Here is a 13,849-nt window from a genome sequence, read left to right as displayed (position 1 = left end):
ATATATGTATCAGGACTGACCCTTGTCTTTTAGACCAGAGGGATAAACTGAAGAGAAAATGCCAATTTTGCTGGTTTTTATTTTAATCTAAGGATGAAAAAGACATTAAAAGAGAATCAAATTGTCATCCAATGTGCCCAACTGTTCAGCTAAGACCTCTCTGGAAGTGATGGGAACCATCTCAAAAGGAATCCAAGCCAAAACCGCTTGACAAAGTCCAGACCAGTCTGGACCATCTTCATCCACTTCTAAAGCTGACCACACTAAAATTCCACACTGCACACAGTCTGCTGCTCAAGGAATCCTGGAGTTACCTCCAAGTCACTCCTCCATCTTGAGTTTTGTCTGAAAATTCATCCAGGGTTTCTCTGTTCTATTTGTGCTGCCATGCAGGAGTTTTCCATCCGGTGGCTATACCTTCCTTTAGATGATTGTTTCAAAAATCCTGAATAACATGTCCTAATTAAGCTATATCTCATCCTTGGAGCTTAGTTGTGTCACATACAAATGAAGACACATTGCTAGCCCAAAGCATAGAGACAGGTCTGCTGAATAGGGATGATGCTACAGAATCAAGAAATACCCTTGGACAGAAAAGCTGAAAAGCAGTAAGTTAATATGACTACTTAGATATACCAAAGGTATCTGAGGGGAGTTTAAAGCTTTCATCTTTGAGCAATCACCTGGCAAGCCTTTGTAAGTGCTTCCAACCCTCTATCAGACTGTTAATTGCCCTGTTTCAGAGTAAGGACACTGCTGGGAATACATTGTGTCATCAGTTTGTAAGGCAGGTGTGTGACAAAGGAATAAGGACAGTGACCTGGCTGCAGCTTTTGACTGTAATTCCGGGAAGGCGACATGGCCTCGGACCACATGATCGATCTGAAAAAGAGAAAAGCAACATTTTTAGGATGATTACATCTTACAACTTCAGTCCTGGAAAAGGGTAAGGCAGTGTTATAACTTTAAAAAGACAAGAGAGCTTCCAAATTACTCATGAAGTGTTAAGTCCTAGTGAAGCCAATGGCAGAACTACCACTGACATTCAGGATTTGGTTTATGAACAGTAAGGAAAAACATCCAACCTTGCACCAAAAACTGGCAAAATGCTAAGTATGCAGCTCCTCAGTCAGGAGAGCAAGGTGACAGGATGCATTTTTCTGTCTCCAACAGCACCTGAGAGCATGTCCTCTGGTCTCTCCCATTCTCTTGCATGCTTATCCTCATTGGAATTCTACCAGGAACATCTCCTTGGCCCAAATCCCTACATCTTTCTGTATCACTCCGTTGAAATAAAACACAAGGTGTGTTGTCACCCTGATAGATGCTTCATACATTCATTGCAGGAAACAAAATGTATACCCTGAGAAGCAATTACTGCTATAAAGGAAGATCAATATACGCTCTGTCTTATACTGAATTTATAAATCAACTTGTCCTTTCAGTCCAGAGTGGTTACCATTACTCACAAAACAAAGTATCAGGTAGAATAATATGGGCTTTTTAAAGACAATAATTCAGCAGGTTTTGTGGCCTCTTGGTAATATCCCATCAGAGGTGACAGTAAAAGCTAAGGAGGCAAAACTAGAGCTACTCAAGAGCACTGAGTATTTTTGGCAATACCTATGGGCAGAAAATCACATCAGTATTTAATTTTTAACAGCATGAGTCTAGTCCATATAAAACATATAATGAAGCAAACACATCTGAACACAGCAACAAAAATAATGCCTGTTCTTCCTGAGATTGGCATCAGACAGAACTCAAACGTGCATCTGCATTAGAAACAAAGCTCGGGCCTGAATTCTGCAATCTTGCATAATCCTCTCAGAACACAGGGGCAGCTCATAAATTCAGAAATAAATTTATAAATAAACATCACATGAAAACACTTTTACAGGAAACTGTTGCAGGAGTTATGAAGTTAGATATTTAAATGCCCTTAATTCAAGACATGGCCACATGAGGGATGCACATAGAAACCATTTTCTGCTATTTTTTATTTCACAGTTTCTAATTATGTCATGTCATCCTTTCTCTCTGTTGTGCTATATCTTTCTTCTCATAAATTTTGAAAATCCAGTGCAAAAACCAATCTAACACACAAAAAAATCAAGCTTTTTCAGAACGAGAGGACTTAATCCTTCATTTGGACTCTACAGTTTTCAAAACCCAACAGATTTCTTTAGCAGCTGTATAAAAAAAAAAAAATTAATTAGAGCTTTTAAAGGGAAGTGTATCAGCTCTACTTTTAAGAAGTTAAACAGACTGTTCACATTTTATGAAAGTAATTAACATCGGGGCGTTGATCAAGCAATGAAAAGAACCCGAAACATACCCTTTTTGTTTGTTTGTTTTCAGAAGGTGTGAGAAAGCAGGATCTTAAAAACCTTCAGCTTGAAAATGACAGAGATAATGAACGCCCTGTACCCTCCACACAGAGCACATGCACTGTTACCTCCCATGGCTTTTGCTATGGGTCCTAACAAGACCATACACTTTTTCCAGCAATTTCTTTAATGATTCAGGAACATCTTGTTCTCTGGTACTAGAACAGAAAGGATTTTTCAAATCATCTTTTTGAAACGCCCTAACTGTCATAGTACATTTAAAGTGTGGAACTATCCTGAGCCAGCTGAGAAAAACCACTGACTTGCTGTATCCTCTCTAAAGCTTAGATAAGAGTATTTACCTGCTTTGGATTAAACAGATAGAGACTTCCCTCTCAAACGTGTTCTTGCAAAGAAACACACAAGATTTGCCACTTTCCTTTTAAAATGGGGGTGTTTTGAGCATATATTATTTGAGATATTAAATGTATTTTATATATATATAATTTAGTTTTATTTCTGGTTGTAGCAGTTACCTATAAAATAGGACACTTTTTGGTCCTAGCCCAATCTTGACCCGAAAAATTTAAAGCACACAATTAAAAGAATTAAAATACACATCCCACGTGCTGCAAGAGCATTTTTAGCCAGAAGGCTAAGGATGGTCTGGTGGTGGGATGGGAAGCAAGGCTGCAGGAGAAAGAGGGGTGACTCTCCCACTGAAGCCGTGACACAGAGAGGAATGTCAGGTTAACGTGGCCAAGGAGAGAGCACAGGAGGGAACACCATTGACAGCTCAGTGCTTGGGGTGTGTCTGGATGATTTGTGCTTCTCATTCAGTGACTGTTCCATGTGCAATGTGTAAGTGCAGGGATTCCCCAGTCTATTTTCTGGACATGTTCTCCCATCTCTAGGCTTTTAAAAAGGTGGGTGGTGCTGGGTCTGAGTCAGAGCAACTACACCTGCAACTGGTGACAGACCAAACTCCCCCTGCACGTGGTGAGTTTACAGGGGACACCCCCAGGCCTCGCCTGCCTCCTGCAGCTTCTCACAAGGCCTTTGCAGCTCAGTCCTAAGAGCAGTCAGACTGGCCAAGGAGACACACAGGGAGCTCTGGAAGCTTCATGGCTGAGCAATCACGAAGACCTTGGTGGCACTTTTGGACTCAAGCCTAAATACCGTTGTGTACATCTAGCCTTTCTTTAAATTTGACATCAATGTTTTAGTTCTGACTTCCTGTAAAAAAATTCACTTTTTAGGTAATCCAACCTGGTAAATTAAATTAACCTAATACTGTTAGACTCTTTGTATTTGAGCAAAGCACTGAGGTGACAGGATAACATGTTACTATATTACTATCTGTCCATAAAGTACATCTTTCACTTATGCCCATCGATGAGCACAATTGATCTATGCAACACAATATGTGCAATTTTCTTTATCTCAGCCTCCTGCTGAAGTAAAGAATGAAGCCTATTTCCCTGTAAGATAATAACAATAATCATCACCACCATAAAAGGAAGACATGCCCTGTACAAAATCCCTTATCCATATGCAAATGAACCATTTGTAAGAGACATAATAATTAACTAATTGTTCACTGCTTTCAGCAGCCTGTATCTCCCATGATCTTACAGAGGTGCTTCAGCAGAGCTCTGCCTGAACTGACAGTGAAGTTATTCCAAATGACAGCAATTATGCCAGACCTCCCATCTTGGAGTCTGCCTGTGTCTCCAAACACTTACCAGCTTTCCTGTAGCACTTTGACCTCCCTCATTCAACCACAATCCAGGTACCATTGCAGAGAAATATGGTCCCCAAACACCAGGAACAAAAATGGGTTTTTCACTGACCTGTAAAAGCAAAAGAAAGCTCTGGTGAATCAAACAACCCGTCAAAGTAGGGACTTCACAACTAATGCTTGGCAGCTATTGGAGTCCAAGACTGAAACAATTCCTGCTTTTCCACAGGAGTTACCAACAGAAGTGGAGATCCACAGGTATAGATTTACTCCAAGAATAATGTGGAGATCTTCCAATTGCATCATTTTTAGCTCACATGACACAGTTGCAGCTACTTATCACACAAGTGCCCCCACTCTGACAGAACAGCTGGGCCTGGCTGAGCAGAAAGGAAGAAGTTTCAGGAATGGGAACTGTATTTTACAGGAAGAGGGAAATTGCCTCATTTCTCTATAAAAATGCCTTATTTAGAATGAACAGTTGGATACAACACTGTTGACTGTCCTCAGCAAATACAGCCAATGTACTTGGTGATGGGTGTTTGCAGAGTTAGGAATCGGGAGGGGATCCTGCTGACAGAGGACAGTGATGTCCCCCAAGATCTGCCACTAACTCCCAAAGCTGGCAAGGGAACCCCAGGCTCCAGTGTTCCCACAAAGCTGCCAGGATTGTTGGTGTCTTGTGTGGAAGCTGCAGACCTGGGCTGGGCAAAGGGGGATGTGCTTGGTATGGCCAACAAGAAACATGTGCCTGGGTAAACATCAGACTCTGCCCCTTACTTAGGCTCAGCTTTACACAAACCACTCCTTCCTTCACACCTGTGAAGGCAGATCAAGGCAGCTATCTGAGCACTATCCTACAGAAACAACAGGCCCCTATTCACACCAATACACCCCTCTGTGTACAGTGACAGCTGCCCCACACAGTATTTTAGTGGTTAGACCACTCAGGATGTGGGAAACACTGGTTCATTTCCTTTCTCTGCTTCAGAAGATGCAAATTACCAGTTTATAAGGGTGGAGGGCATTTTCCTTCCTCCTATAAAGCTGTTCCACTTTCAGTAGACCTGACAGACTTCCTAGGCTTTCACTCTGGGTCAGCAGAAGGCCTAAGGAGGTCCTAGTACTTACTCCAAAGACTAGTTGTGTATTCCTGACTGTTTGAACAATGAATTCTTGCAGCAGGGGCTGGAGGAGACAGGTCACCATCCCCTGCCAGGCTACCCTCTTCTCTTGGAAGCAGGTTTCATGTTTTCTCTTCCAGGACCACATTTATACACTCAAGAGAACAGCAGTGCAGTCCTACACCACCACATGATGCATGATGCACTTCCCATCATTCCATGTTAATGGGATGGCTAAATCTGCAACTGTTGTTTTCTAGAAGGTGCTTTGCTCCCAGAGAAGGAAACAAGAGAATTAATTCCGTAACAAAACAAGTCTGTATGTTCTCAATGCTGCAAAAGCAAAAAAAGAGTGGTCTCAGTCAATGGAACAATAGGGTTTTTTTGTATTTAGACCTTGTTCTTCATTACCAAAATTCTAGACCCACTGAAGGATGCTTAAGGTTTGCTATTGATTCAACAAGGCCTGGACTTCATGTCAAAACAGTTTTGAGGCCTGTTCCTGTTAAACATGATGCACATTCTCCGTATATTTAAACAGGCCAAACTTTAAAGAGAGTTTTTACAAGCAACGGGGGAATATGCTCCAAGATGCAGTTTACTGGCATTTGTGCATCACACATGTTTAGTAAATACAGCAGCAGGGAGGTTTCTGCACAAACAATAGTCTGCTCCAGCCATAAACTCACAGTACAGCTGATTCTTGTCATGAAGTTAAGTAGGAAAACAAAAAACCCAAAAATTTGTTTCTCAAAATAAATCAGCACCATGTCAAGAAATCATGATTTCTCTCAGGAAAGCACCTAACAAATACAGGAATCTTTCTCAGTCTCCCTTATCAGCTCTAAAGCCCTGACTTACTTTCCCTAAAGATGTACGTGCACACATGTGTCTGTGTGTCTGTGCAAGATTTTGGCTGACTAAACCCATTAAAGAGCAAGAATAGCTGCACTGAATTTACAAAGGCATTTATGACTCGAAGTGGACGAAGCTACGTCAAAAACACTGCGGAGACATTTGGTTTTGTTTTGTTTTCTCTTAAAACTACAAATTAATACAGCTTTGAGTTTTCATCACCTCAACGGGACAAGGCTTCTTTTACAATTTCAATATGAAAATGAAGTGTAAGAAAAAGCAAATCCTAAACTAAGCTGATTTTTAGACCTATTCCACATCACTGACCTTACTGAGAACACACCATGTCAGCATCTGCTCCAAACTGGTGATGGAAGTGTGGGGAGAACCCAAATATCCTGTCTCCTTCCCATCCTATAGCTGTGGACACAGCATGTGTCTCTACAGGTGACAAGAAACATTTAGGGAAAAGGGGCCTGGGATTCTGAAGTCTTATCTCAGAAATTTTTTGATGCAGCAAACTTTGCAGTGTTCTGTAGCTCACTGAAGGAAAAATCTAGTTACACCAAATGGATCGAGCTTAAAATCCAGCTGCTGTGTAGTCTGAAAAAACAAATAGCCAAAGGGCACTGAAAGCATAAAGATGCTTTGTGAAGTCAGGAGAAAGTCTAAACATCAAGAAGGGCAATATATTTTATAAAATAAAAACAGAAACCACACCTTTTTTCTATCATTGGTCCTCAATTTACCAAGTTGTCCTCTACATCTGATAACAACAAAAGGTTTAGATTCATTATAAGACCAAATTCTCTCTGCAGCCAGTGCTTCTGCCCTAGTACTTTGGGCACCCACAGGAATTTGCCAGGACAGGATATTTCCATGCTGGCTCCTCTCAAATTACAGTGAGACCTTCCTATCAGCTTACTACTAAGTACCGTCTGTTCACATTCCAGCAAACTTTCAACACATGAACAGAGCAAACAAGGGAACTGGGAATTGCCATGCTGATGGATAGAGGCAGTGGGGTACTTGGTTATCAGTTTTGTTGCTGTGGGAACTTTTAACTGGAATAAAAGAACCTTGGCTATCATGCATTATTTGATGATAGGGCACCATCAGATCTCCTATCTCCTCCTCTCAGTTAAGGGGTTTAATTCACATTTTTCAGACTCTGGGTTTTGATGCATGTGGAAAGCGAAAATTGGGAATAACATTCTCCTCAAAACAGACACACAGTCTTTAAGAAGTAACATCCTTCCATAGCTCTATGCATAAAAAATAGCAAATGGTTTCCATTTCCCTTTCTTGAAATACTTGGATGGTCTTTCAAGCCATGCAGCAGCTGGCATTTGTATTTTCATAATAAAAGGTCCATATTCTGTTTGAGTATACATCCCACCCAATCCCACCAAAACACATGACTAGACATAAGTGTAAGGTCGGAGAAAAAGTACAAAGTTTGCCACAGAACCCAGAAGAAAAGCACAATTTGCCAGATTCGGGGCTATTTTTGTTACACTAATACCATGTCTCTTTTATAGCTTTCAATTGCCTTCAGACATTCTCATGATGATATAGGAGGATCAATGCCATTTTTTTTTCCCTTTAATGAGCTTAAGAAAATCCTTAATCTTTTTAGTAGAAAAACAACATGTGTTTTAGATTTATGGGGAATTGATTTTTATTTTGAAAGCAAATAAGAGATGTCATCCTTCTATGGAAGTTAACATACAAATTCAAAAGGAGCCTCAGATTTTCTGCCTTCCATTTAACTGAAATTCCTTCTGTGACACACTCCTATTGCAAGACATGTTAATGTTTATTATCTTTTACACAGAGCGAAACTGAACACAGAGAGGATTTCCTCTGCTAGACCTGAGAATGATCTCTGCCCAACAATGAAGCAGGAATTAGAAGACTGGAGATGAGAAGCTGAACTTATTCACACTTTGAGTCATAAGCTGCATTTATAAATATTTCAGCTGAACATGTTCACACCGAGACTGTTGCCCCTACGTGTGATGATGCCAACTCACCCAAGGATTATACTCAGCCATGCTATTCCACCTCACAGTTACTCTGTCTGTGGATGGGAAAGAATCCCTTTTGTGCAAGAAAATGTCACCTTTCCATGTCTCCCCAACACACACATTCCTACTTGCTCAGCCCCATCATTTCAGATGAAATGAGCATTAAGCATTTCCAAGATTCCTGCTTATCTGAAGGGAAGAAGAGTTGAACACCTTCTGAAAGGGAGAAGAAGGGAAATAAAGTTCTGTCTAGGAGGGTTTAACCTCGGCATGTGCTTTATAAAAGATCATACTAATATGTAAGATATGTAAACATTATAGAGCAATCAGAAACAAATGAAATGATGAATTCAGTTTAACAATATTCAGCTGTGGTGCAAGTGCCAGAAGGCACTTTTTGTTATGAATAGATCATTTGGATGGATTACAGACCAGATTTGAACCCTGGCGTGTGCTAAGAAAATCAGTGTCAAACTACCTCAGATCAGAAGGTATCAGCAGTACATCTGGCAGCCCACAGAAATAAAAAATGTCTTTAAAATACATAAAGCTGCATAGAACTAAGCTAAAGTATGAGAGGACCTGCTTAAATGACACTAATACGAGATCTGTAATGTATTTAATTTATTAGTCCTTCCCACTTTCCTCTCCCCTTAGAAAAAAAAGAGGCAAAAAAATTCACTTCTATTCTTAAAGTCATAGAAAAAAAGCAGGATAGGCTAACTCAGAGCTCATGGAAGTGAATCAGGGGAGCCAGTGCCTTCCATCCAAAGTAAGTTCAGCTTTCAGGACTATCATTTGGTTCAAGGACAGAACAGAACACAGACCTTCACAGAGGAGCATCTCCCAGGCATCCAGCCATCCCATAAAATGAGCAAGTGGCAGTGGGAGATTTATTTTACTTAGCTTTGTTTTGCCAGACTAGCCATAATGATCAGGCACATGCTTGTGTTTCCTCCTCAGTTTTATGTAAATGTTACGGCAATCAGAGACAAGATAAAATAAAACACACCACACTGGCGAGAGCAGGTTTGTGGAATCGTGAATTTCAGCAGAATTTTCTTCCTTAGTTGACACCATCTGTTGCTGGTGTAGGCTTACACAAACTTATTCAGTAACACTGACAAAGAACTTGCTATTACCTGAAAAGTAAATCTTTATGTTAACAAGGTATATCCATCTTGTGCCATTTTCATTTCTGCTTTCCAATACTGCGTCTCTGAGATCTGGCAGCATTCTGGTATCACTATCAGATTTTCTATTTACTTACAGAGACAGAAAATCAGATTTCTGCTGAACTCTTCTTGAATTACACTCACTTACATGAAAGCAAAATTAAACCTTCATTCTACTGTCACAACGTTTTTAGAGTAACCATTTGCTAAGGAGAGGCTAGGTCAGAAAATTTGTTTGAAAATCACCTCACTTATCAGCTTCTATAGCCAGAAATTCAAAATAACAGCTGCTTTTGTTAGGCTAAGACAGGTATGAAGAAAAGATCTAAGATATTAATGGAGAGCAGGGAAAGAAACAAGGAAAAGCACCGTATCAGTCACCAACTAATAAATGCCCTTTACAGTTCGGCACTTTGATCAGTGACAAGTCAAATACTTTCATTAACTTCTCTGCTGACTTTTAACTTTCAAAGTTTCTGACTGACTGTGGATTGAGAATACTGACATTCATTCAGGTCAGGGACTTTACATCGATGCATAAAATCCTGTATTAAGAAAACTGTATCATTTTGCTTTTGCTGACAGACGGGTCTTATATAGCTCCTCGACCCCAACTCTCTGACAAAGAATGAAAGAGATTAATAAAAAAAAAAAAACCAGCATTCAAAGGGAAACCCAAGAATGTTTCATTTCTAGGTTTCTGGTTCAAACTTAGGTCATAGTAATAACTACTGAATGTGTGATTTAATAACAGCACTTGCTGGTGGCATTTATATTAACGGGGTGGAGTTGGGGCATGAAATTGTGTTTTCAGAGAACTGATGCCTACTCTAAAATTGCCATCCTGGCATTATTTCTCAAGCACTAAATGGGTTTAAAACTAAGCTTCCCTCTAACTCTGGAGGCAATTCTCTACATTAAACCTATGGTGCACATAGTCAACTTCTTAAAATATGCTGATTATTAGCAGTAATTACATGTTAAACACATAACAGCATCCCAGTTTTAGCCTGATGCAAAATGTATTTAAGAAAACAAGGTCTTGGAACACAAGAAATGTACTTCAAAAAACAAAGGAAATTAAAATTCATTAATATTCCAATTCCTATAGGTCATCCACTACCAGCAATTTATTTGCTTATATTTTAAGCTCAGGTCCCTGGCCATCATGGGTTTGCTATGCAACTGCACAGCTTGTGGTGGCAAGTCACCCAGCTCTGCTCCACGTGACAGGTTGGCATCCCCTGAGCCATCCACGGTGACAGATTTACTCTGCAATGATATTAAGACTAGGCCACAAAAATGTTTGCACAGAGCTCACTTTATCCCACTGGCAGCAAGGAATTTACTTGAGTGGCAACAACACAGAGAGAGAACATGGACTTTGGGGTTCTGCCTGAACACATCTGCCCACGGCTGGTTTTGGTAACCTGTTTACATCCAGTTGAAGAATTCGGGCTTATGTGATACAAAACACTTCCATAAATGCCTTGCTGAATATGCATCCCGTCATTTATTGCCAAGGCTATGCCACAGAGACCCACAAAAGTTTTAAACCTTAGTTAATCTCACTTAGCTCTGAGAACGGCAACAGAATGAATCAAAGCAGAACAAAATTCTCCAACTATGTCGATCAAGGTTGTGCAACAACAAAAACACAATATTCAAAGCCATCAGGCAGTATTTTTGCAGCACAAGATACTGCAAGATAAGATTTCTGACTGTGGAGCCAGACAAGGTTGAAAGAGGCAGATAGAAAGGCAGATACCATCCAAACCAGAAACAATCATGCAAGAGAATCAAAGGGTTCTGGGCACTGCCCAGAGCATAAACTTATGGCCAGAGAGTGGTCTGTGGGAGGGAAGTTGAAACAGATACATGCATTCAGTATTATTTTTTTGCCCAAGTTGGTTTGTTTCGTGTTGGCTGTAGTACTGCCATGTTTTATGTCCCCCGTGTCCCCTCACTGGCTCTGGGCTCATGGGATGAGTGTGAAGGGTGACTGCTGGCAGGGCTGGAGCTCTGGCAGAGCCACATGTGCCTCCTGAGTCCTCAGGACCTGAGGCCACTGGCGTGACAGGCCTTGGAGGAGAGTTTACAACCAGAAAATCTAATTGTATTGATATTGCTTATTTATTACCCACCACAACAGCACTAAGAACACAAGCCCAGCACATTTCAGCTCGGCAAGGTGCCAAGTGCAGCTCACCACAAAGGAGGTGGGTGACAATATGGAAGCAAAGATCTTCTTATTTTTGCTGCTTACTCTGAAATTGATAATATCACAAACTTGTCTGGCAAAAATCAAACCAGTCACAACCACAGGAACAGGTTTAAGTAAAAATTACCAGAATTAGAAACATACAGAGAGTATGCATCAAATGCAGACTGGTATCTGAAATTTCTGATGATGATTTGGAGCTCATATCCCAGTTCAACCCCTGAGTTCATTATTTCCCAGACAAAACTCTCAGGTACAATCTAAAACCAGGAGACACAAATGGGTTCTTAGGGACTACTGTTACCCCTTACTGCAAACAGTAACCCATCTGAGAAGGGCAGCAAACTGTGAATTACACGCATGCAGAACTACTTCTAATTTTCTAAGTTCTTCATAAAACATTACTGTAGCAAATGTGGATAGAGCCTTCCCAAATCTTCGCTCGCGAAGCCTCGCCATGAGTGAGATGAGATGATGATAAAACATTAACTGGTCTACAAACTAGAGACCAAACAAGGTATGTGATTAATACCAAGTAAAGAAACAACACTCCTAGGGCAACCTGATTGCTTCATCTCTGAAAATATTTCAGGTGAATTATATGTTGGGACTATATACTGCACAAACTGTCTTTATATCTAAGAAGAATTCATTTGAGTAAAACTTCACTCAGTTTATTAAACATTCGCATGGTAAGATTTTTATTCAAGGCTAAATAAGGAAAGGTATTTGAAAAATGTTTAAATCTTACCATTTTTAATAAAATAATAGGTTGACTCACAATAACATTAGATATTCAAGTTGCATTTATTTTATATTAATTGGTATAAAGAGAAATTTATTTGGCCCAATAGCTCAAAAGAAGAGAAGAAGAAGAGGAGAAGAAGGTAGAAGGAAGAAGAAGAGGAGGAAAAAGAGGAGGAGAAGGGGGAAGAGGAGGAGGAGGACAAAAAGAAGAAGGGGAAGGAGACGGGGAAGGAGAAGGATGACTTGACTAGACATACTCCTCACTAAGGAAGATGACCACATACTCAAACATTTAGAGCTTTAAAACTAATCCACCAGCAGAAATATAAGGCAGTGTTTGGGTGTTTCCCCTTTCACCCAGAGGATACCAGACCTTAAAACAGTTAAAACACTTCAATCAAAATGTTGTTTAAAACTGGTAACAACAGCAACAAAAAAAATCAAATTTAGCAAAAAGACACCCCTGTTTTACTCAGCTGTATTTTAAAAATGTAACAGATCAGACTCTCACCAAGAGCAGTGAATGCAAGAAGAGGTCACAGGCTGCACTTGTATGAGTGGGTGCTGTGGGGCTGAACTAACTCACTGTTCTCCTTAAACAGAGCACAGACCCCCCTACACCTCTGCATGGAGGCCCATTTTCTGACAGCAGCCAGGTCCAGCCTCTTCATCTCAGCTGCCTGCGGGTATTTTATGCTTTTTTTCAACGTGCTGCATCAATTTTCAGCCCAAGGTATGTTTGGTATTAGGACGTCTCAGGGTACAGCCACATGAATAAATTATTATGGGCAAAACTAGGAGGACAGTTGCCCAGCAAAACCACCTCTACTCATCATCCTTCTGTGGTGTATCGTGTGACAGATCCCAGGGACCTCGCACATTCCACAGGAAACCAGGGCCAGGAGTGCTGCTCCGAGCTGCTGACACCGTGCAAATGCACACTATAGATTACTCAGTTAATTTCTTCATCTGCCTCTGCTCTTATTACTTGATCATACAACAGGATTTTAAAATTCTACTTTTACTTTTTTTCTAATACCGACCTTATGAAGGAAGCTCGCAGTGGTATCAGCTTCAAACATTAACCAGCAAAGCTGGACAACTGATACATGTTTTAAATAGAACAATATTTTTCACATTATAAAATTCTGCCATTTTCCCTAGGAGAAAATAGAGTGCAAGACTGGTACCTACCTCTCCTACTGTAAACTTTTTACTTCCTCCCTTTGCACTCAAAACTCCAGATTCTGAAGCAGAAAATAAAAACAGGAAAAAATTTAAATTATACTGGGAGCAAAATGCTCTTCATTTTTCTGCCTTACTATTATCTATTTTAAAACTGAGATGTTAATAAAATATCGTTTCTCTGCCAAAAAAAATGTATTTTTATAGATTTCTTTTTCAGCCAGGAAAAGATTTTAGTAAAATGAGAGACAGACAGAGAGAAGAAAACTTCAGGCATGATTAAACAAATAGGGTGAAAATATATTTTATTTTCATTATATGTTGCCTACCTCATCGAGGCATGGAAACTCAATGATAAGAAAGTCTTTGGCTCACAGGATTTAGGGCAGCATTAAACCTTCCCAATTAACTTTCTCCTCATAAGGAGAGATCAAAGAGTGA

The 13,849-nt window shown here is 40.2% G+C and overlaps 1 protein-coding gene across 16 annotated transcripts in view; it reads right to left on the bottom strand.

Moving 5' to 3' along the window:
* FGGY (FGGY carbohydrate kinase domain containing) overlaps positions 1–13,849 on the bottom strand; it is a 148,919-nt gene that overhangs the window by 55,518 nt on the left and 79,552 nt on the right. For all 16 annotated transcript variants that reach the window (XR_001873239.1, XR_001873240.1, XM_017805485.1 and 13 more), the window contains 2 exons: positions 4,076–4,183; positions 821–882 (listed from right to left, as the gene is read on the bottom strand). Coding sequence is in view for 14 of the 16 variants with exons in the window: in XM_017805485.1 (XP_017660974.1) it covers positions 821–882; positions 4,076–4,183 (170 nt within the window). In the remaining 2 variants the exon portion in view is untranslated. The remainder of the gene's footprint in view (positions 1–820; positions 883–4,075; positions 4,184–13,849) is intronic.

Source organism: Lepidothrix coronata, unplaced genomic scaffold, assembly GCF_001604755.1.
Source record: "Lepidothrix coronata isolate B3197 unplaced genomic scaffold, Lepidothrix_coronata-1.0 Scaffold12, whole genome shotgun sequence".
Lineage (NCBI taxonomy): Eukaryota > Metazoa > Chordata > Aves > Passeriformes > Pipridae > Lepidothrix > Lepidothrix coronata.
This window is presented reverse-complemented; position numbering and strand designations above follow the sequence as displayed.